The following is a 22,419-nucleotide window of genomic DNA, read 5'->3' as shown; positions in this document are numbered from 1 at the left end:
TCTACTGGGATCTCCAGTATAGGTATTTGGGCACGTCCGTCTCCCCGTGGTCGGGGTCTTGGTCTACCTCTGCGGTTTAGAACGGGTCCGGTCCAGTCCCCTGCGATATGAGTCTCGGCCCATTTCCAGGCTTCCTGAGGATCAGTGAAGTGGACTGTTTTACCTTCATGCTGTATTTTTAACTGAGCCGGGAAGAGCAGCCCGTACCTCACGTTCATGGAGTGAAGCTTCCTTTTAAGGTGATCGAAGGATTGCCTGACTTTCTGGACCTCACAAGTATAATCCAGATAGAATGCAATTCTGGCTCCGTTATATGTCATTTCCCTGTCACGGTAGTTGAGGGGCTTCGCGATAATTGTTCTTGGGGGTGCACCCGGAGTCGGGCGACCTGCTGGTATGCGGTGTGCACGTTCCACCGAGAAAATGATCGAGAGAGTCTTAGGGGCATAAAGATCTGCCAGCCACTCCTCCAGGAAAAGCTCCATGCTGTGTCCCTCCTCGTGTTCCGGGAGTCCCAGGATGCGGATATTGTTGCGGCGGGACCTGCCTTCTCCCTCGTCCACTCGGGCCTCCTAGGGTTTTTAATCTGGTCAGTGCTTGTGCCAGTTGTTGGTGCACCCCACCGAGGTCATCCTCCACCCCGGAGATACTCTGTTCCGCCTCCCCGGTCCGGGATGACAGTTTCTGGAGGTCATGTCGGAGGAAGGAGACCTCCGTGGAGATAGCGTCCATTTTTTGTTCCACCGTGGCACGCGTGTTGGCTATGGCGGCCATCACATCTTTAAGTGACAGGGTCTCGTCTGGCAAGGGGGAGGAGGTTTCCCCGTGGTCCTCGGTGCTCTGTACAGTGGATGAGCTCGTGGCATATTGATCCATGGTGCTTTGCGTCAAGGTCTTTTTGCTTTTTTCTTTGCCCATGGTGCAGCTTTGCACGTGTCACTCCGTGCAGGTTTAGACGAGCACCCCTTCTTGTGATTTCCCCCTCCCTCCGGTTTTCTATCTGGGCTTATTGCGCCTGTACTGTAATTACCTCCGCACTGCAGTCTGGGCGGGAGGTGGTCCCCCGGAGGGCGTGATGGACCTGCCGTTCGCTTGGGCCTAAGCGTAGGGTTACGGCCAACAGTGAGGGGCCTCTGCCGTGCTGCTGATCCTTACGTTTACTTTCTTCCCCCTCCGGGGTGGAGCCGGGGCAGTCCCTGGCTACAGTCGTGGAGGGCACTTCATGTAGGCTGCTGGTGATGGGTGGTATGTCAGAGTACCATCAGCCCAATTGGTCATCTCTCCCCCCCCCCCCCCGAGTGCCCGGGAAGGTATATTACTGTGGCGGAGGAGCGCCGTGGGTCGTCCCACACTGCTTCTGTGAAGCTGTCTGTTCATCCGCCGCTGTCCGGGGGGCTCACGGACCCAGGGGCCGGCAGTTGGATCAGGGCGCCCTAGGCGGCGCTATGCGGGGCCCCAGGTTTCTGTCCTTGATACAGTGGGCCAGATATGTGGATGTTCTAGCAGTTTGCTGTGGGTTCTCCCTCCGTTGCGGGGCCTCCCGCGCCTGCAATCCAGTGGTTGGCGCGGAGTCCCGGGGTGGGCGGTGTCGCTGCGTCGGGTCTGTAGGATGATTGCCCTGCTTTTGGTCTTAGTCCTCTTGTTCTTATTGTGTGTACAGAGGTGTGCCCCAGTGTGGGAAGCCAGGTGCCCTCCCTTTCGTTCTGTCCTCAGCCACGCACATTGGGTCTTTTGTGCTGCCAACGTTGGTGGTGTAGCAGCGTAGGCTGGATTGTCTATGCACTGATGTGCGTCCCGCTGCAGTGCTTTCCCTTGGGTGCACCTACCGCTTTAATACTCTGTTGGCGGCTTGTTGCTTCCACTCGAGTCGGCGCCGCGGGCAGCGTAGCTCCGCCTCCCCCGTCCCCACCTCCGCTCTTCAGTCACAGGATCGGGAGCCCTGAGCGGGCTCCACCGCAGCACGCCACTGCCCCGCCTCCCCCCAGTCGTGTCGGGATCGCCCCAGGAGCGGGTCGTATCGGCAGCACCTCACATGCCTCTCCAGGGGGGGGGGATTTCAGCCCACAAGCGGACGCGGCGGGCCGGCACCTCCCGTTCTCTGCTGTCTTTTCAGCGCGTCTCTGAGGCGGCGGCCATCTTGATTGCCTTCGGGCTTCCCTTTTTGTTATTTTGCGGCACTGAAATCTTGCTCCGTACTGAGCGGTTTCGGTCCCTTTTACTGTCGGGTGTCGCGGCGGGTTTCTAATGCACAAAAATGTCCTTTTTTCGCGAATCCACTCCCGAAAACTAAGGATATTGGCAGGATGTTTCGGGCAGACACGGGAGCACCTAGGAATTACGTCTCCATTGCATGCTCGCTGGCCACGCCCCCCGGGGGCATTGTTTTAACAACCTTTACATTTAGCATATCTTCTAAGGGTATCCTTTATTTTGTGGAAATGACTTTGAAAACACTTCAAACTGTACATATGTTTGTGGGGTAATGTGTCAAAGGGGGTGGAAATGGGGTTGGGGTGGAAGTGGAGGGCAAGGGGACTTGGGGGGGACCCCAAAAAAGCATTTCAAAGTGTGTTTTCTTAGTAATTTCATCGAAGTACATTGCATCGAAGTAATTTACTTCATTGAAATGACATGGAGTCTTTTACAGTCAATGTAAACATAGTTTCCTTCATGTGCCTTCCCCACCATTTTTACCTACTGCCCCGGGATACAGGTAAAATATCAGTATGCCATTTTATTTGACATTATGATCAAATATCAATATGTTTTATTATACTTTATGAGCAATCGTTCATAAATGTGGGTACTTGATGCACTGTTATTACACCATAAATTGTAATCCATCACTTGGAAACGTATGCAAATTAATTGTGATGCAGTGTACATCTGCACCATAATAAACAACATTTTAAAAATAAGAAATGGCTGGTGGTTTTATATGAATGAAAACCACTCAAACTATAAATACTGCAAAATACATTTGCAAAATACATGAATCCACATATCAACAGAATGAGCCATTATTCTGGACCCAGCTTAAGGTCACTGCATACAGCAAGTGTGCTAATGAAAAGTTCTGCAAGCAAAGCTCGGTTATTGTACTCTTCAAATGAACGCATATTTGAGGACTAATTACTAGCCAGTTCCGTCAAACCATTATAATGCATGCAATATTTCTATGATTCAACAATATAAAATTGGAAATAGTAAAAGGCTGTAAGATTTCAAGCTGTACAGTGGGGTATTTATATAGGTGGTACTCTAATAGAGTTTAACTTTTATTTATTTTTTTGGCAGATTTTTACTCTGAGGCACCATTACAAAGTAAAGAACCATTGCACACAGAGCCGAATGCAACATTCAATTTTGGTACGTTTGATTGAATACAAAGGGTGCCGTTTCTATGGGATGCTTGTGACCTAAGTTCTTTTTCAAAGCAATATATGTAATAGATAGAATGTAGAAACATGAATAAAACAGGTTCTGTTCCCAGAGAAAACTATGCTCTTACCAAATGCTATTTACATGCAGAAGTGTGGTTTCAAGAAACTTTGTTTTCATTCAAAAGTGTGATTTCTTTCCTTTAAAATGGTATTGTTATTTGGAGATTATGTGAATGATTATTTAGGCTTATATTTGTGGTGGGTTGAACCATACCGACTGCATGTGTTATAAAGGACATCCATCTGTATACACTATGATCTTGTTAGTGAAAAAATAGTTTTTTTCAGATTCACAATATGACTTGAAATGTCAGTTTCATATCAATCAACTATGGCCACAGTTTGGCAAATTTTGTTAAAAAGAGGAAATTATATGCGTTTACCAACTGAACCAAACAAGTGAATAACAGGCATAAGATGGCAACACGCGCATCCCTTGCTACCAAAAAAAGAAGAGAACATTAAAGCTAGTCCAGGTGCTACTGCCAGTCTACCAAACCCTGGAGCAAGTGGCCAAACCTTTTGTATGCTAAATGAAGGGGGTTTGCTAGGCTGTTGGAGTGCTATCCCGGAGGTAGTCTGTGTGCTCAGAGCTAACTGAATCATGGGATTGTTAAAGGCATTCTGTTTTAGTCAACAGTCCTCAGGCCTGGGTGTGTAATTCATATAAAAACTCTCTAATGTTGAGTAAATCAGATTGTCATTGGGGGGAAAGTGTGGGTCACAACTCTCAAAAGTAAAAGATAAACAAGACTTTGGGCAATGAAGTATTAAACGACTGTATACCTGTATAAATTAACTTTTATGCTTTTCTCCTGTCAGACAAGATATGTGGAGTTTCTTCATTTCCTCCCAGGTTTTATTCTCATCGGATAGTGGGGGGAGAGGAGGCAGAGCCCTTCTCTTGGCCGTGGCAGGTCAGCCTTCAGCTAGCAGACAGTCACATCTGTGGAGGAACAATTATCAAGAAGCACTGGGTCATCACAGCTGCGCACTGCTTCAAAGAGAGGTAGGCACATCACTTTGCTATGTCATTTATGTGATTGATTACAAGATCTACTTTACCACTATATCATGTAATCCTCATTTAGAAATAGATTGTGGTTTTATGCCATAAAGATTAGCCTCCTCGTTGGATGATTTAAAAAAAATATGTTTTTTCACAATATTTTATTGTTTACCAAAATCTTCCATACCTTTTTATTATATTGTTTGTTGTCTTCGCATAGCCACTTTCACTCTCATTTCATCCTCCTTTTTCTTTCCATCCTTTCATTTTCAGTCCTTTATTTCTTTATTCTTCTCTAATTTGAACCTTTGTACTAACACATGGTGACTTTACCTACTTTTCTATCCTAGTCCCCTCTCTCTTCTAACACTAACTCAAGCACAAACCATGTACCCAATCCCATTTGCATTAGTTGCCTTTTTCTTTACGGTGGTGGCAATTCACCAAAATCCGATTGGTATTTATGCAAAAAGGAAGGAATTTGTCATGAAATGTATTTGTCATGCAAAAATCCAAGAACGCTGAGAAGCACTTGAACCTCAGAGATTCTGAGAACTGTGATAAGCACTTCAGCTTTAGATAATTCTGCACTAGTGACAATCAGATAAAGGAAGCAAGTCCAGAGGTGCATTCAGTTCACTTTTGGAACATTTGAGCAGTGAATATTCCAAGGCAATCCCGTACTGTTCCAATTGTGCTTAGACCATTAATTCTTCTGAGGGTTAAAATAAAACATTAGGACATGCATTGAGACAACGTTACTTTTCAGGTGTGACTACTGACAGGGTGAACATGCAATATATTCTTTTTCCATTGAGAAAAAATCTAGTATGTGCCAGGTCTAACTTTCTTTTTGCTGACACTCCAGTCGAATAGAATAATTGGAAGGAATGTCTCTAATATATCCTTGCTGAATGCATACCAAATTTTAGCACTGAAAGAGAGAAAGCATATTGTATCATTGTTCTGATCAGAGGGCCAACACGTTTTCAAAAGGTTTCCAGAAGTTAGGGAGAAGCAGATTAACTAAATGTATTTGAAAAAAGTTGGAAAAACTGGATGTCTTTTACAATTCAGGTTTGGAACAAGGGAACAAAGACAAGGATAATATGTAGATATAAAGATTACATAATTAAGAGGTCTGGCAATTAACTGTGACTGTTGAAAGTAAGGAGAAACACATATGGGACCAGTTTATGACTAGATGCAAAAAGGACAGGTAATGGGAAGAGATTTGAATGGAGGGAGCCCTTCTCTTGAGGAAGTGATTGCATTGGCTAGATACAATGAGTCCTCTTCGAAATGGGTAGATTAAATAATAAAGGTTATGGGGGATATTGTACAAAAGATGTATTGGAGGTCAGAAAAGTGAAGACAAGTTAAGGACTGAGAAACAATGCCATGTCTTGGGGTGTGTAAAACAGGAGTGTGCAAAGATCCCGTCACTGTGGCTGCAATTGATATTTAGCAAATGGAGAGAATCTATTTGATACAATGTTACCTGTCTTTAGTGCAGGTGTAAGGGTCAAAGTGGCCATCCCATTGTTTTAAGTATTTAGCAAACCAAGTGTATGTAAAGTGAGCTGGAACAGTTTTTATTTTTATTTTGAGCAGAATACATTATAGCACTGCAAGAGAAACAAATGTAGCAGCTTTGTGTTGAAAAAACGAGATATATGTGTGATTGGATACTTTTAGTACAATGCACCCATAATCAATATATTTGAAGCAGAACCCAATTTCAATGGAAAGTCTGCAAAGGCAAATTTTATGTGTATCTTTGAAAAGGGGAGAATCTTTCTGGGTTGAGGAGAGCAAAATACATTCAGAATTATCCTATATCTCAATGATCCTGATTAAGCCCTATTTCTAAAAAATGAGACGTATGCAGAGAATTGCATGGAATCTGAAGTGTACAATTGGTGTCCAAGAGCTGTCACAAACCTTGATGAATCAAGGAGCAGTTCCATTGACGGTGAACGTTCCCATAGATATGCACCATCAGGTCAAAGCTCCTACACATCAGGAACCAATACATCAGGAAGTGAATGGTATTTTAGCCCTGGGGCACAGCCTTTAACCTTTACAATATCAAACCTCTAATAAAGACGCGGCTAGGGAAGGGGAAGAGGTTGAACTTAAAGGGGATCAGCCTCTGCCAATAAACAATGACTTAGCGCTAGTAGCCCCTCTCATGGTTCGCCAGGTGGAAAACGATTAACATGTTTTTATCCATGAATGGGCGGCAATACAATTGGGGAAGTGGGTGTTATGTTAAGTGAGAGAGGGCTACTGTTTGGAACTCCTGTCCGAGCCATGTGATCTGCGTCTACACAGCAGAAAGATTCCACACCAACATCTAACACTTCTACAAGAAAAGGTTGAGGCGCTGCTGCAATAAAAGCGATAGCACCAGTACCATCAGCCATGTAAGAAAGGAAAGATATTCACCCGCGGTAGACCTATGGTCAGCAAACAATTATGTTAAACCCAAAAAGTTCAGGATGACTACGCTTAACAAGGTCATTCTGCTGTTATAAAAGGGGGATTACATAGAAAAATTGGACATGAAAGATGCTTACTTTCATATTTTAATGTTCCCAGGTCATCACAAATACCTTCCATTCAAAGTGGACAAGCATCACTTTCAATTCAAATTGGGATCGCATCAGCACCAAGTGCTTTCACAAAGGCACTCGCAATGGTGGCAGTCTGCCTATGCAGAAGAAACATTCCAGTATACTCGTATCTGGACAACTGGCTAATAACAGGGGACAGCACCGAAGTTTGTGACAACCAGACGCACAAAGAAGTCTCCTGGATCGTTTGGGTTTATTAATTAATGAACAAAGTCGAGTTTGGTTCCATGTCAAAACAAAAGATTCCTAGGGGCCATCATCCTAAACACACAAAAAGCAACGGTTTACGCCTTCCCAGAAAGAATTCTACCATTGATAGCTCTGATTTCATGTTACAAAGCTGCTCACCTGAGATACCAGAAAAGAAATGAAACCGCTGGGTACCATGATAGCGTCATGCATTTTCATCAATCCCCATGCACCGAATAAAATAGTGCTTTGCACAGTATTTGTCTCAGGGGACAGGAGATTGGGATGATCTAGTGGCAGTTTTGCAGGAGGTGGTACAATTATTACAATCGTGGACAAAAGCAAACATGCTAAAAGGGACATTTTCATTAGTCTGCCTGTGCACGTAACCATAAAGTTAGACTCTTCCCTCAAGTGATGGGCAGCGCATTACCAAAAACCTCATCACAAGAGGCAATTCGACCAATTGGCAGGCAAAGCTGCACATAAAAGTGCAAGAATTATTAACTGTTAAATTGGCACTGCAGTCCTTTTAGGCAGAACTTGCAAACAAAAGTGTGTTCATCAACACAGACAATACATGTTTTATATCAGCAACCAGGCAGAACACACCCCAAAACACTGTCCGTTCTTGCACAAAACCTCTGCCACTGGTGCCTCAAAAGGAATATACTTATTCAAGCCCAACACAATTGTCTGACAGAGTGTTTTAGCAGGTTCCTCATAAAAGGTCACAAATGGGAACTCAGCACAAATACACTCAAACAGATATTTGCAACATGGGGAGAACCAATGGTGGATATATTTACAGCAAAGGACAATGGCAAATGCACATGCTTCACCTCCAAGTACCCACAACATGGTTACCTTGCAAAGCACTATGGCAGAGCTGGTTTCGGATATTTGCATATGGTTTTACCCCCACACATTTAATACACAAAGTACCAAACATGTGCTTACAATGATACTCATCACACTAGTGTGGGTGAGACATCCGTGATACACACCTCTACTGAGCATGTCCGTATGCTCACCATTAAAATGCACACTATCACACAACCTTCTCATGCAGCAGCGCCAGCCAATAATGCATCCAAACTCACACAGTGCCACCTTGGTAACCTGCCTCTTGAAAACATAGATTTTGTTCATTTGAATTTGCACGCAAGATGTATGGACATTTTACAGGAGGCAAGAACACCATATCCCAGATGCTGTAACTTCAATAATGCAAGTACATTGTCATATGGTGTAGCTCAAACATATCAACCTTCTTCATTGCTCACCAGCAAACATGTGTACTTACCTACTCTATTCTTTGGACTCCAGTTTTGTCTACAACTCCCTCTTAGTTCATTTAAATGCATTGTCAGCATATACCACCTCTCAACACAAAATATCATGGTGGAACGTATCTGTGGGAAAGGCATTTATAGAAGGTATCAAATGCATCTACCCACCAGTAGTGCACCATCCACCGAATTAGAATCTAAATATGGTCCTGTGGAAATGAATGGGCCCCCCCTTTGAACCAATGCATAAAGCATCTTTAAGTACCAACAAAGTTGCTTTTCCCATTGCAGTTACTACAATAAGGATAATAAATTAATTGGAAGCACTTTCATTCTCGGAAACTATTGCCACAGTACACAAGCATACAGTTGTATTAAGAACACACCCATATGCTTCACTGAAATACATATCCAAATTCCTCTGCAATCAGCCAATATAATTGCTAGATTAGCCGGATAAGGGCACTTTATACGCTGGACTTTGGAAGGTCAGTCATCTCAACAGAACTGAACAACTAAGAAAGATATACAAGTTCTTTATTTCGCACACCGTTGTTTTGCAGAAGTAAATCACTTCATTGTAGGTTACTTCGACAAACCTATTTCATGTGCAAGACATTTTGTATATGTTTTTTGTGGGCTAAGGGTGTGGGGGTATTATGGTGGTAGTGGCAGTGAGGTGAGGGAATGTGGAGGCGGCTCATTATAAAAGAAATGAAAACATAATGGCAGTAATGTTGTCATAGTAAATTACAACAAGGCAGTTTTGCTTCGCCAAAACAACATAGAACCCCTTATTCCTATGGCTTCCGGAAGGGGGGGAGATCCAGTTACCAAGGTAATCATTGTAAGATTGATGGTACGGTGTATGCAGCTATGTTATCCCCTAGCAGACAAACCCCTTTAATTCTCCCCTAAAACGCATTCAACACAAAGCTTGGAGGACAAATTAGCTTTCATTAAATATGTTCCATTAGAAGGAAATTGTAAAGCAGTCTCACAGAGATTTTTACACACTTTTACACAACACTATTGTGTGGTACACACAGACAAGGACAGAATCCCAAGTGGGACAAGCGATGTTAAAGTATTGAAGGCAAGCGTCCCCAGCCAGCACGATCCTCCCCGCAATGAGAGACAATGAAGGACTCTCCCAAGTAGGGAATAAGGCCAAGACAGAGTGCGGGTGAGCTTAAATGGGAGTTTATCAATCAGAATATGGCATGAAAAGAACTCTGCAAACTCCGAGAGCGCTCTGTCTGACAATAGCAAAGACGGGCGTATATATTTACAAAAAACGTCATAAGAACCTACATACTATAGGGGGCACAAGTTCAATGGGATTGGGTGGCGATGACTAGCTATAGGTGCTGCTGCGATGTGGTTGGCCGTGGCTGAAGAACGTCACTGGTCAGCCTCGCGGGTTGGGCTGGGCCTGGCAGGTTGGCAGAGTTCATCCGGGCGGTGTTGTTGTGCCATCGCGGCCAGTGTCAGAGATGAATGTCTTTTCCTGACTTATTTGCCCTAGGCCATGCACACCGCAGTCATTCAGTCATTGCAATATTATCTTCTTTTAGTAAATCTTCCAATAGGTTATTCTACAGGTTAATGCAACACGGGAGGAATGCACCTTGTGAGGGGTCTAATGGTCATTCATCAGGGCATGGTTACCAGCGTCCTGTTGACCGGAGCCATAGGTTGAGGGGCTAAGCTTCGGGGCATGGGACGGGCGGTACAAGCCTCTCTGTCTTGTTAGATGTGGTTATAAATGTGCCACTGTGTGTTGCCACAGTGTTGGGTGTCCTGATTGCACAGGGCCATAAGTCTAGGATGATCTGGTGGGTTGTGGGGTTTACGAGGGGGCGCCTTTGGAAGTGTGGGTTCAGGCAGAGGTTTACTGCTGTGCTGTAAATAATGCAGGTGGCGGCCCGTGGCCTTGGGTGCTGCAGAAGGGGGCTATGCATCTATGAAGCGGCTCCAGTCTAGTTGGGGGAAGTGGGGCAGCGCGGCGCGGGCCTCTGTTCTCATATTTTTGGCAGTCTTCGCAGGGTGGGAGGGGAATGGCCTTGCACATATTTGCAAAGGTATCTTCCTCGCGTGTTGCCGGTTTTTGGAGGTGAAAACATCACAATCATTAGAACACTTTATAATATTTGTTTGAATCACTTGAGAACACACATTTCACTTCGCTGAAGGCATTTCAATTATATTCAGTCTGAGCACCTTATTAGTACACTATATTCCAACAATTACAGTATTTAACTATATGCATATATATCTTGCAGTAAGTGAGGTAGCATTACGGTTGGTGAAGCACACAGAAAATGAACCGCCACCGTATGTGACGGTGGCGGCACGCAAGGGGCTTTAAACATACACGCGTAACGAGTGCCTTCTCGCACACCCTTCACATGTGCCCCCTGTATGGTTACACTCGTTTTCTTGTGTACTCTAGCAGCATTAGTTCAGTTATGGCGCGGGACCGCGGGGTGTACGGTTTCTAATGATACATCTAAGGACCATTCCCCCGGAATGCTTTTGTCATTTGCAGGGGTGCGGGTCCTTCATGGCTGGTGTTATGTACACCAACAGGACAATTCTACAGGTTTCTTTAGTATGAGTGGTTTGTATGGAGAGGATACACCAAATAGTTTTTACATTTATATTTGAGTACCTTTCTGCTTTCATCGGATGATCATTCTACAGACCTTCCCACCACCCAGGCCTTGCCGACCGGGTCATTCTGGGAGCAGTTATACACTGCGGACGGTGAAATGTTACAGTGTTAGTATTTTATGCTAGCTCATGTCCGTCCTGCTCGTGGGAACGTGCTTACAGCGGATCTGCCAGGGAGCTGCGGCAACAGGGATAATTGAAACTTTCCAAGGGTGGGGGCCGCGCTACAGTGCGCTGAGCTCACACCATCTTTGATAGACAAAATGGTTTCTGGGCCTAGCTAAATTCAATATATGTGGGCATCAATACGTGTGGGCAATGTCTTCAACAGGTGAACCCTCCACCACCTGGGCCCGGGTGGCATGAGGGGACGCCTAACGAGCCATAGCCCTCACCTGGGGAGAAGACGTAGGCGAGGGGGGTCTCTTGGACCAGTCCTCCCCTACAGTATTTATTTGCAAGTGTTCCTTCAGGTCTCCCACCACCTTCACATGGTACTACTTGCTAATCTATGCCAAGGATGTGATTCCAAGCAGATTCATCAATCTCAGAAGACAAACATTTCATACCCAGTAATCAACTTTCGTTGGCTTGTATCTGCTTAGCACCACATGTGCCCACCCATCTGCCCCTGATGGGAGCAAAGGACCCGTTTTTTATTCTTAAAAAAACAGGCAGCATGTCAGGAAAGCAAACAATCTAAAGCCAAAGACGATTACTGCTAAGTAATGTTCGCCATATAAAGCAGAGTTCCAGTCACACAGTCATTACTCTGTAGTTATGGTTAAGTTGGTGTTTCCATAGGAAGAGGCACTTTTGAGATTCTTATACCTTTGGTGCCATTTGATGAATCTGCATGAAACTTGGCAAAAATATACAGGCACCTCTGTTTTATTATTTATTTATTTGTATTTGGGTATTAATAACCTTTACAAAAAGCTTACAACAATAACAATCAAAACATATCAAATAAAACAATAACAACATATATACAATTTACCATCATCACTTAAAAAAGAGGAAAAAAACCTATTCACAGCTTAAAACATCTCAATCAATCAATATAGTGCAGAGGGAGTGAAGAACATATCTTAATCAGGCATAGTTCAAAAGGATCAAAAAAATGAAAAAAAACCTTCTCATTATGCACTTGTTTGCTCGGCCTTTCCAGTCTCTAGTTCCCGTTGTATCCCCAATTTACATACATTTCTCAAATAGCCCACAATAGCTATTTGTAGCGATTTATCTTTTCCGTGCAACATTTTCCACCAGAGTGAGTGTGGGTGCAACAAATTTGCTAAAGTATTGTATCCAATGTGATCTCAATACTAAACAGTCAATCATCAGGTGCTCTAAGGTCTCTACTGCTCCTGATTCCACACAAAATCTACATCTTTGATCCCGCCCTGGGTCGGTACTGCGAGTATATAAGATTTCTCTTGTGGTAAGAGTATTACACCTAAATCGTGTAAACAAGTGCCTGGCCAATTTGTCAGGGAATAAGATTAAATATGGTTCCACACTTCCCAGTTATTTAGAGTGAGTTACCATATGTTTTTGGAACCGGGTAGCCCCCACAGCACACATTGTATTGTCCCAATCCCCCGATTCCAGGCGTTTTTTTTAACTGTATTCAGGTTAAACATTAACATTTCCAGTGAGAGACCCAGAAGTTCAAGGTATTTCAGACAATCTTCCTTAAGTTCAAGTAAAAAGACAGAAGTGATGTTATTACTTCGTATACCTGAACCCAAGAGATCATATAATGTTCCTCTAGCAGTTGTAACCAGTTTCCTGAGGAGTGAAAGTTTTTTCCACATCATAATACATAACAGAGAATTTAGACCTAATTCATAATGTAAAACTGCGATCGGGATACACTTCGGAAAGCACAGGAAGATTGACCTTAATAAACGTCCTTCATATTTATACAGTTCATCCATAAACCATCTAGGAAAAAGCTTCCCTCCATAGCAAAGTTGTGGTAATAGTTTTTGCTTGAAAAAGCGTAAGGCTGGTATAATGGAAAACCTGCCGTATTTACTATTGATTTTTTTAAACTGGAGCATTAAAGGTTTAATTTTGGCATCCATATGTTGTCTATAGTGAGATTTCTGTTTATTTCCAAAGATGGGATAGCCCAGGTATCGTAAATTCGGACTTACCACCAGTTTTATGTGGTTCAGAAACCAGGAGTATTGTTTTACATAGGTGCGCAGATGTAGGCGGATAAGAACTGTTTTGTTTTCATTGATCATTAAATGATTTTGTTCAGTGAAATCTCGAAATCTGCACAACAGGCGCTGTAGTCCTATGGGAGTATGGTCAAATAACATGAAGTCATCTGCATATGCAGACCAGCAGATTTTAGTTCCCTCAACCACCGGAGATACAAAGGCAGCCTCCTCCAGCCCCCCACCCCCGTGCGTCTGACACATACAAATTAAATATGGTGAGAGCAAACACACACCCCTGTCGCAGACCATTCGGAGCATCAATTAAGGTTAAGAGGCTACCCTCATTGTTAAGTCGAACCTGCAATTGCGATCCCTCATGTAGCTTTATTAGGATAGAGAGAAGGGCGAGTGGCATACCCAGGTCTTTCAGCTTTCCCCAAAGCAGTGTTCGATCCACTTTGTCGAATGCCATTGACAAGTCAATGGATGCAATATAAATTGGCGCAGCCTCCTTTCTCCATGCTTTATCCTGCATCATAGTTAACAGGACTCCCACCACATCTGTCCCCACATTTTTTCTAAACCCGAATTGAAACCTGGACAAGATACTATTTTTATTAATCCAACAGTGGATATGATTTAGAATGAGCCCTGACAAGATTTTTGAGTCCGCATCCAATAAGGCTATTGGCCAATAGTTAAGAGGATTAGATCGATCACCCTTTTTATATATAGGTATCATGTATGAGGAGCTGGGGATAATACTAGACAAAAGGATATCTTTATATAGGACATACAATATTTTAGTCCACAACTGTTTATTTTGCTTGAAGATGACATTAGCCAATCCATTTGGACCCGCTGCCCTGGAATTAGAGGCCCAATTTATCAAAATACCGATGTCCTCCTGGCTAATCTCTACATTCCAGTCAACATTATAAAAGCTCAGTGCAATTTGCAGAGTATTCTGTCTCGTTTGATATAAATTGCACAAAAAAATGCCCACCCCACTGTTGCCCTAAGATAGCAGTAGAGAGGACCGTACTATTCAAGGCAGCCTTATTATTATATTTTTTAGGGAAAAAATTTAGAAGACTCCCCTGCACATTTGGTTCTGGTATCGTAGAGCCCCCAGTATTACTATTCGGTCCTCTCATTACGCGCTTAGTGCCCTTGTTTTTTAAATTCTCAGAAATCGGGTCCAGAGCGTCCGTGCCGGCCGACCCTCTACACAGTAGCACATCCGGGCCCTCATCCGCTTCTATAGTATCAGATTCCTGGACATCTGGTTCGCCCCTTAAGAGCCATTGGCGTCTTTATCATGCTTCCGTTTGTATCCTGAAACATTCTTTCGAAGGGATTGTGTCCTCCGACGTATTCCTTATCTTTGATAATAGGTTTCCAGCTCGCTGGCCTCGGAAATTTTTTCTGTAGAGGGCGCTGCGTGTCGACATCCGCCGAGTCGATGACCCTTGACGGCCACCGTGTCGGCGCCGACGTCACCATGCCCATAAATAGCCACGTGCTGCATCCGTTGCTCAGTTCCGTTTTTCCGCGCTTCGTGGGGCCTCGGAACATCGTTGCTCAGTTCAGTCAGGATAACCCTCTATATCTACTCGAATAAATACCAACTCGTTCTCGATGGCTTCTTCATCGGAACCGACGACGCCGCGATCAGGCTTCAAGAAATGTCGAGACTGCGGTAAAAAAATGTCGATAACGGATCCACATAGGATCTGCTTGTGGTGCTTGGGAGCCGAGCACCATTGTTTGGAGTGTGAGAACTGCATGTCCATGACGGCGAAAGCCTTGAAGGAGCGCAAGGGGAAGCTCGAGAGAGGTAAGTCAGTCAAAACCTCCTCGAAGGTTTCTTCGGCTGAGTCGAGGCATTCGTCTCCTCGCCGTCGAAAACATTCCCATTCTAGATCTCAAAGTAGCTCCCACCATTCGTCGAGATCAAGACACTCAAAAAAGAGACGTCGAAGATCCCCTTCCTCTTCGTCTTCTGTTTCACCAGAAAGGGTCTCCTGTCCCACAAAACATAGCTCTCAGGCTGAGTCGGAGGAATTCAGAAAGAAAATGTTAAGCGTCTTCGAGAAAGCGGCATCAACCCCCTCGAAGACAGCTGAGGGTGATACCCCGGGTGAAGAACCCAAAAAATCAAAACGCTGCGAGTCGCTGCACCCGGCGAAACATTCCACCCGAGAGCGCCAAGAGCCATCGGGTAAGAAGGCACCATCTTCGACGCCGTCGTCGAAGATTCCTTCGACGCATGGATCGGCGCCATCGACGCCGTTGTCGAAGGGTTCTTCGACGCATCGGTCGATCGACTTGTCACCGATGAAAGAGAAGACCAAGGCTACTCCACAGCCAACGGTGATTCCAAGGGCCTCCGGCACGACGCCGAGACCATCGTCGATGCCCTCGAGTAGGATCCCGATCCTCTCCAGTTCTTCGAGACATCTTCCAGTTTTCTCGACGCCTTTGAAGCCTGTCACATCGGCGTCGACGACATCAACGTTTTCTCGCCCAATAATGACGAGTTTGGCTCCTTCTGCCTTAGAGATGGATTTTACACCATTTCAGAGGTCAGAGTACCCTGGACTATCTTCAATTTATGAAGAGGAGGAAGATTCTGACCAGGAAACATTTGGGTTGCAGAGGACCACACTGCCTATTTCAGAGGATTTTACCTCTGAGGAAAGAAGGTTGAAGGACCTACAGGAGTCACTACATGAGGCAAGTGGGCTGGACACTTCCCCAGAAGTGGAATTTGTTAAGCCAGACCCAGGGGAACATGCCGAAACACCCTATAGAACCCTTATGGCAAGAATTATTGAATTTATAGGTTGGTCTGCGCCTTCGCCTGTTTTTCAACAGGATGACCTGACAGACATATTAGACAAAGGTCCACAGGAGGACCCTGTGGTCCCCTTCCATGCAGCCTTACAAAGGAAAATTATATCTAATTGGGAAACTCCTGAAGTTATCCCTGCGGTCAATAAAAGATTGTCAGCCAAGTATAGGGTAGCGGCTGCTGATCCTGAATCTTATCAAAACACCCGACTCCAGAGAGCCTGGTGGTCCAAGCGCCAACTTCATCTAGCAGTAGGACCGCTTACCCTACTGTCCCACAGGATAGAGATGACAAGAGGTACGATTCTATGGCGAAGAAAGTCTTCTCTGCTTGAAGTCCATCAACGCCACCTGTACGCTCGGCAGGTTCAGTCACACACTGTGGGAGTGTGCTTCATCAGCGGCTGACTGCATACCCGGAGGAGAGGAAAAGGAAGCCTTCCTTAACATTATTAAAGATGGCAAATATGCCATGTGCGAGTCACTTCAAACTGGCATTGATTCCGTTGACAGTATCAGCAGGGCCATGGCGGCAAGTACAACAATCCGCAGGCATGCGTGGTTGCGAAAGTCTGGCTTTGCTCCAGATGTACAGGCCAGACTTTTGAATATGCCCTTTGACGGCTCTTCATTATTCAGAAAAAAGGCTGATGACAGTCTGGAAAAGTTGCAGACTTCTAAAGCAGCAGCAAAATCTTTAGGAGCTGCTATCCGCCAAACTCCTTTTCGCCCCTCAGGAACCTCTGGGAGAGGAAAGTCCTTTCGCTATTATTCCGCATTCGGGAAAGGCAGAGGACAGCCGGCTCAAAGAGGCCAAAGGAGATCCACCCGAAGTGGACGGGTCAAAGGTACTAAGGCCGCAGCAGCAGCAGGTGCCTCTTTACCCTCGGCATCTGCATCAGCCACCCCCAAACCACTCTGAGGTCTTTCCAGACAAAACTCCTGTAGGGGGCAGGTTAACTCACCATCTGATGGAATGGCAGGCTATAACTTCAGATGCTTGGGCATTGGAGACAGTTGCCCAGGGTTACTGCCTACCCTTTCTACGCATCCCTCAGAGTCATCCACCGGGGAACAGCTCTCTAAAAGTTCCAGATCCAGGAACAAGGGCTGGTACTCCCCCTACTTTCTCATACCAAAGAAGGACGGAGGACTGAGACCCATCCTGGACTTAAGAGAATTGAACAAGTTCCTCAGGAAGGACAAGTTCAAGATGGTAACTCTCTCTCAGATCCTTCAGGCCCTCCAGCTCCAGGACTGGCTGGTATCTCTGGACCTTCAGGATGCTTATTTCCATGTGCCAATCCATCTCAAACACAGGAAATACCAGTCTAAGGAGGGAAGGGATCCACGTCTACCTCTACCTGGACGATTGGCTGATCAGGGCTGTATCTTCGAAACAGGCCCAGGTCCAGCTAGATTATGTCTGCCACTTCCTTCACAAACTGGGCTTCTCCCTCAATTTAAAGAAGTCACAGATGATACCATCACAGAGACTCCAGTTCATTGGCGCGGTCCTGGACACTTCCCTGGGAAAAGCCTCGCCACCAGAGGTGAGGGCTCAAGATATTCTGCAGATGGTCAACAAGTTTCAAAATGCCCAACGTCTCCCAGCCTTCGACTTTTTGAGGTTGCTAGGCCTCATGGCATCCTGCATCTTCCTTGTGCCAGAGGCTCGCCTGAGAATGAGATCTCTTCAGTGGTCACTGAGAACTCAGTGGTCACAATTCTCAGGGAGAATGACAGACCTCCTCCGGATTCCAGACAAAGTAGCCCGCGACCTTCAATGGTGGGCCTATCTAGAGAACATCTTGAAAGGAGAACTGTTTTGGCAACCATGGCCGGAGATAACAGTAGTCACAGACGCCTCACTCACGGGGTGGGGAGCCCATGCCAACAACTTGACCATCAGCGGTCGTTGGTCTCCATCGGAGTACAGACTACACATCAACCTATTGGATCTGAGAGCGATCAGACTAGCGCTGAAAGCTTTCCTGCCATCAGTACAGGGGAGAAATGTCCTGATAATGACAGACAACATGGTGGCCATGCACTACCTCAACAAAAGAGGAGGCGTAGGATCACTGCCACTGTGCAGAGAGGCAATGCAGCTCTGGTTTTGGGCAATTCGGGAAGGAATCTCTTTATCGGCAGTCCACCTAGCCGGAGAGAAGAACTTGACAGCGGACGCTCTGAGCAGGCAGAGCACAGTCTCCCACGAGTGGGAGCTAGCTCAGTAAGTCCTTCAAGAGATCTTCGCCCTTTGGGGAACCCCTCAGGTGAATCTGTTCGCCACAAGCACCAACAGGAAGTGCGATCTGTTCTGTTCAAGGGAATTTCCCCCGAGAGGAGCTCTAGGAGACGCGTTTGTAGTGGACTGGGAGTTTCCACTCCTTTACGCGTTCCCACCAGTCCCTGTTATTCCTCAAATGATCAGGAGGTTGAGAAGATTCCTTCTAGATATGTCCATCTGCCCTCCAATCCGTCTTCCACTCAAAGAGAATCTTCTCTCGCAGAAGGGAGGTCAGGTTCTCCATCCAGACACCAGAACCCTCAACCTTCACACTTGGCTTCTGAAAGGGTGAGGTACAAGGATTGGGATCTCCCTGATGACGTCATGGAGGTGTTGCTTTCGGCCACAAGGCCAGCAACAAAGTCTTTATACCGCTGCCGTTGGAACAAATTTTGCAGCTGGTGTAGGGAAGAGAATATCGACCCTTTTTCATGTGGTACACCAACGGTGTTATCGTTTCTACTCTACTTGGCAAACTCAGGCCTTCAAGTTGGCACTGTAAAAGGCTATCTCGCAGCGCTTTCTATCTTCAAGCGCACTGCGGAGGAACCATCGTATTTCAAACTTCCTCTAGTGATACAATTTCTCAAGGGATTAACTAATGTTTATCCTCCAAAACCATTCCAGGTTCCCTTATGGGACTTACGTTTAGTCTTAAACTTCCTAATGGACACTCCATTCGAACCACTTCACTCTTGTTCGCTGAGATTTCTCACGCTTAAAACTGTCCTATTGGTAGCACTAATATCTGCTGGGAGGGTGAGCGAACTACAAGCTCTCTCCTGTAAACCCCCACATACGATTTTCCACAAGGACAAAGTTGTCCTACAGGTGAAGCCTAATTTCCTCCCAAAGGTGGTTTCTGAATTTCATATTACTCAGAAAATTACCTTACCTTCGTTCTACCCTCCTCCCCATCCGGGGAAAGAGGAAGAAAGGCTACATAGGCTGAACCCAAGGCAAGCTCTCAGCTTTTACATCAGCAGAATGGCTAGGATCAGGCAAGCAGACCAACTGTTTGTAGGATACTCAGTTCACAAGTTGGGACTACCCATAACAAAACAAACCATTTCCAGGTGGATTATTTTGGCCATTCTGGAATGCTACAAACTGGCAGGGAAAGAGCCACCCCAAAATCTTAGGGCTCATTTAAACCAGGGGTATCGCAGCCTCTTCGGCTCTCCAAAGAGGGGTACCGGTCCGAGACATATGTGCGGCTGCCACATGGTCGTCCGCACATACATTCACAAAATTTTACAATCTGGATTCCTCCACTAGTCAAGAGACTAGATTTGGCAAGGCCGTATTACATTCGGTCCATCCCTAAAGGGATACATAACATTCTTACTCCCACCTCCAATTACATGCCACTGCTATGGGAGTCTATCAAAGATAAGGAATACGTCGGAGGACACAATCCCTTCGAAGAACAAGTTACTTCTTACCTTGTAACGTTCTTTCGACGGGATGTTCCTCCGACGTATTCCTTATCGCCCCTCCCATCCATCCCCGCAGTAATACTTCCCTTGTGGTTGCAGCTTATGCTCCTTCAAGGTCAATAACCAATTCAGGCATGACTTTTCTTATGCTACAAAATGGAACTGAGCAACGGACGCAGCGCGTGGCTATTTATGAGCATGGTGACGTCGGCGCCGATACGGTGGCCATCCAGGGTCATCGACTCGGCGGACGTCAACGCGCAGCGCCCTCTACAGAAAAACATTCCAAGGCCAGCAAGCTGGAAACGTATTATCAAAGATAAGGAATATGTCGGAGGAACATCCCGCCGAAAGAACGTTACAAGGTAAGAAGTAACTTGTTCTTCTAGACTGTGGAATTGTTTTCTTTCTATTATTTTTATTTTAGTTTTTATTTAAGTTCATTATTTTCTGCTTCGGAAGCTACCTTCGTTCTTTTTACTAGAAGCAACATTCTTAGGGTCCTCATTCGTAAACAGATCTGAGTCTCCAGGGGTTCCCATAGGTGTAGGCATCTTCACCTTGGGAGACGCAGTTGTTTTGACTGTTCGTGCCCCCCCCCCCGGGGCCCCACAGATGGTTGCGGGGCCTCCACTGGATCCAACAGATTCAAGTTGGCCATTCCACAGCTACCAATAGAGCAGTTTTGTCTCTCCACTGCAGCAATAAGCTGCTTTAGTAAGATGGTATGGAGTAAGAGTTCATTTAATATCGGGCCATTATTAGAACTTCTTATGCTATTCCCCCCGGGGCCTCCCTACCCAGGGATTGAGCCGAAGAAAGCTCCCATTCCACCTCCCTCCCAAATGGGTACTGAGACAATGCCAGAAGAGAGCTGTTTATCATTTCTGGACTATGTTCATTCTCATTCTGAGCCGGAGAAGAGATTTCTTCCGGTTGAGTATAATCTTTAGGAATCTTAGTAACTTCCCCTGAGTCGATTAACAAGATATATTCATCCACAACACACCCACCCTCTTCCAGATTCAGAACAACATTTTCCAGAGGGGAGGGGGGCGATAGGGGTAAGGGTAGCTTACAGGCCATACACATAGTGCCTTTAACGGGAGTGAAGACCAGAGGTGCGGACAGAATATCATCAAAAGGCCCGGCCACTGCCCTGGATTCTCTCCTTGTAAGTGTTACAGTCCTCTTGTATGTATATATTTTGCGTTTGTTTTTCCTCATGCTGTTCGCATGAGAGTAGATATCCTACCACAGAAGTGAGCAGCTCAATAATCAAGATGTACAAAGTTTGTACAGTACACCACTGATTTGAGTCTTAGCACAGTGTTAGCGCGAGAGGCAGGGAAAACTATATATCACACAGCATAATCAAGAAACCATTGGATAGCAATACCAGACCTTAGAATGCAGAGGCCCCCGCCCCGCGACCACGCCGAACAGCCCAACAGCACTTGCAGGGCACCCGAGATTTATGCAGGGTGTTGGGTCGCGGGCGGGGGGATGCGGTGGCTGTGGTACACACAGAGTGAATCTAAAAGAAAATGGAAAATAGAGTTGCGTGAGATGCCCGCCCAAAATGCTATAGAGAGACTCAAAACTCAGCAACAAAGTCAACGAAGTCAGCAGAGTGAATCTGCCACTAAAAGTCAATGTAGAATGCAAGTAATTACTCTGGATTAAGTAGTCCAAGGTCTAGTTTGCCGTTTTGCCATAGTTAAACCGCTAAAGCTTCCTCTTGTGCATGGAAGCCTGTTAAGTGTTGCTGGCAGGCAGAAGGAAATCAGGCACAGCGAGTGCTACAGAGACAACACGTCCAGCCCAACAGCACTTGCAGGGCACTTCCGGGTGTGCGTGCGGGTGCGCGTGCACCCGAGATTTATGCACGGTGTCGGGTAATGGGCGGCGGGAGGCAGGGTGCGTGGTACGCACAGAGTGAATTCTGGATTCAGTAGTCCAAGGTCCAGTTTGCCATTTCGCCGCAGTTAAAGCGATAAAGCTTCCTCTTGTGCATGGAAGCCTGTTAAGTGTTGCTGGCAGGCAGAAGGAAATCAGGCACAGCGAGCGCTACAGAGACAACACGTCCAGCCCAACAGCACTTGCAGGGCACTTCCGGGTGCGCCTCTGTATTTTTTGGGAAGGTTTCATGAAGTTCTGATGGAGGGGCGGGGTGGTGGGGCACAAAGTTAGAGGAGGGACCCAAAATGTGCATTTCTCATGAATGTTCTCAAAGGGGATTTTGCTGTTATCTACAGAAATAACCATTGGGTGGATGTGCACCTAATCTTCATGATGAACAGGTGTCTGCTCCCAAAACTGCATTTTCACATTTGGTGAAAATCTGTTCAGCATTGTTTTAAAAACACTGACATTACAATACATTTGAAGATCATTTTTTCAATG

The 22,419-nt window shown here is 45.6% G+C and overlaps 1 protein-coding gene across 1 annotated transcript in view; it reads left to right on the top strand.

Moving 5' to 3' along the window:
* The window catches only part of OVCH2 (ovochymase 2), a 1,298,878-nt gene that overhangs the window by 855,156 nt on the left and 421,303 nt on the right, over window positions 1-22,419 (top strand). Inside the window, exons 15-16 of the mRNA XM_069623602.1 lie at window positions 3,298-3,369; window positions 4,266-4,452. Of these exons, the coding sequence (XP_069479703.1) occupies window positions 3,298-3,369; window positions 4,266-4,452 (259 nt within the window). The remainder of the gene's footprint in view (window positions 1-3,297; window positions 3,370-4,265; window positions 4,453-22,419) is intronic.

The sequence above is a fragment of the Ambystoma mexicanum genome, chromosome 11, assembly GCF_040938575.1.
Source record: "Ambystoma mexicanum isolate Mex_15411 chromosome 11, UKY_AmexF1_1, whole genome shotgun sequence".
NCBI classification, from domain to species: domain Eukaryota; kingdom Metazoa; phylum Chordata; class Amphibia; order Caudata; family Ambystomatidae; genus Ambystoma; species Ambystoma mexicanum.
The sequence above is the reverse complement of the archived record's forward strand: the minus strand, read 5'-3'. Positions and strand labels throughout refer to the sequence as shown.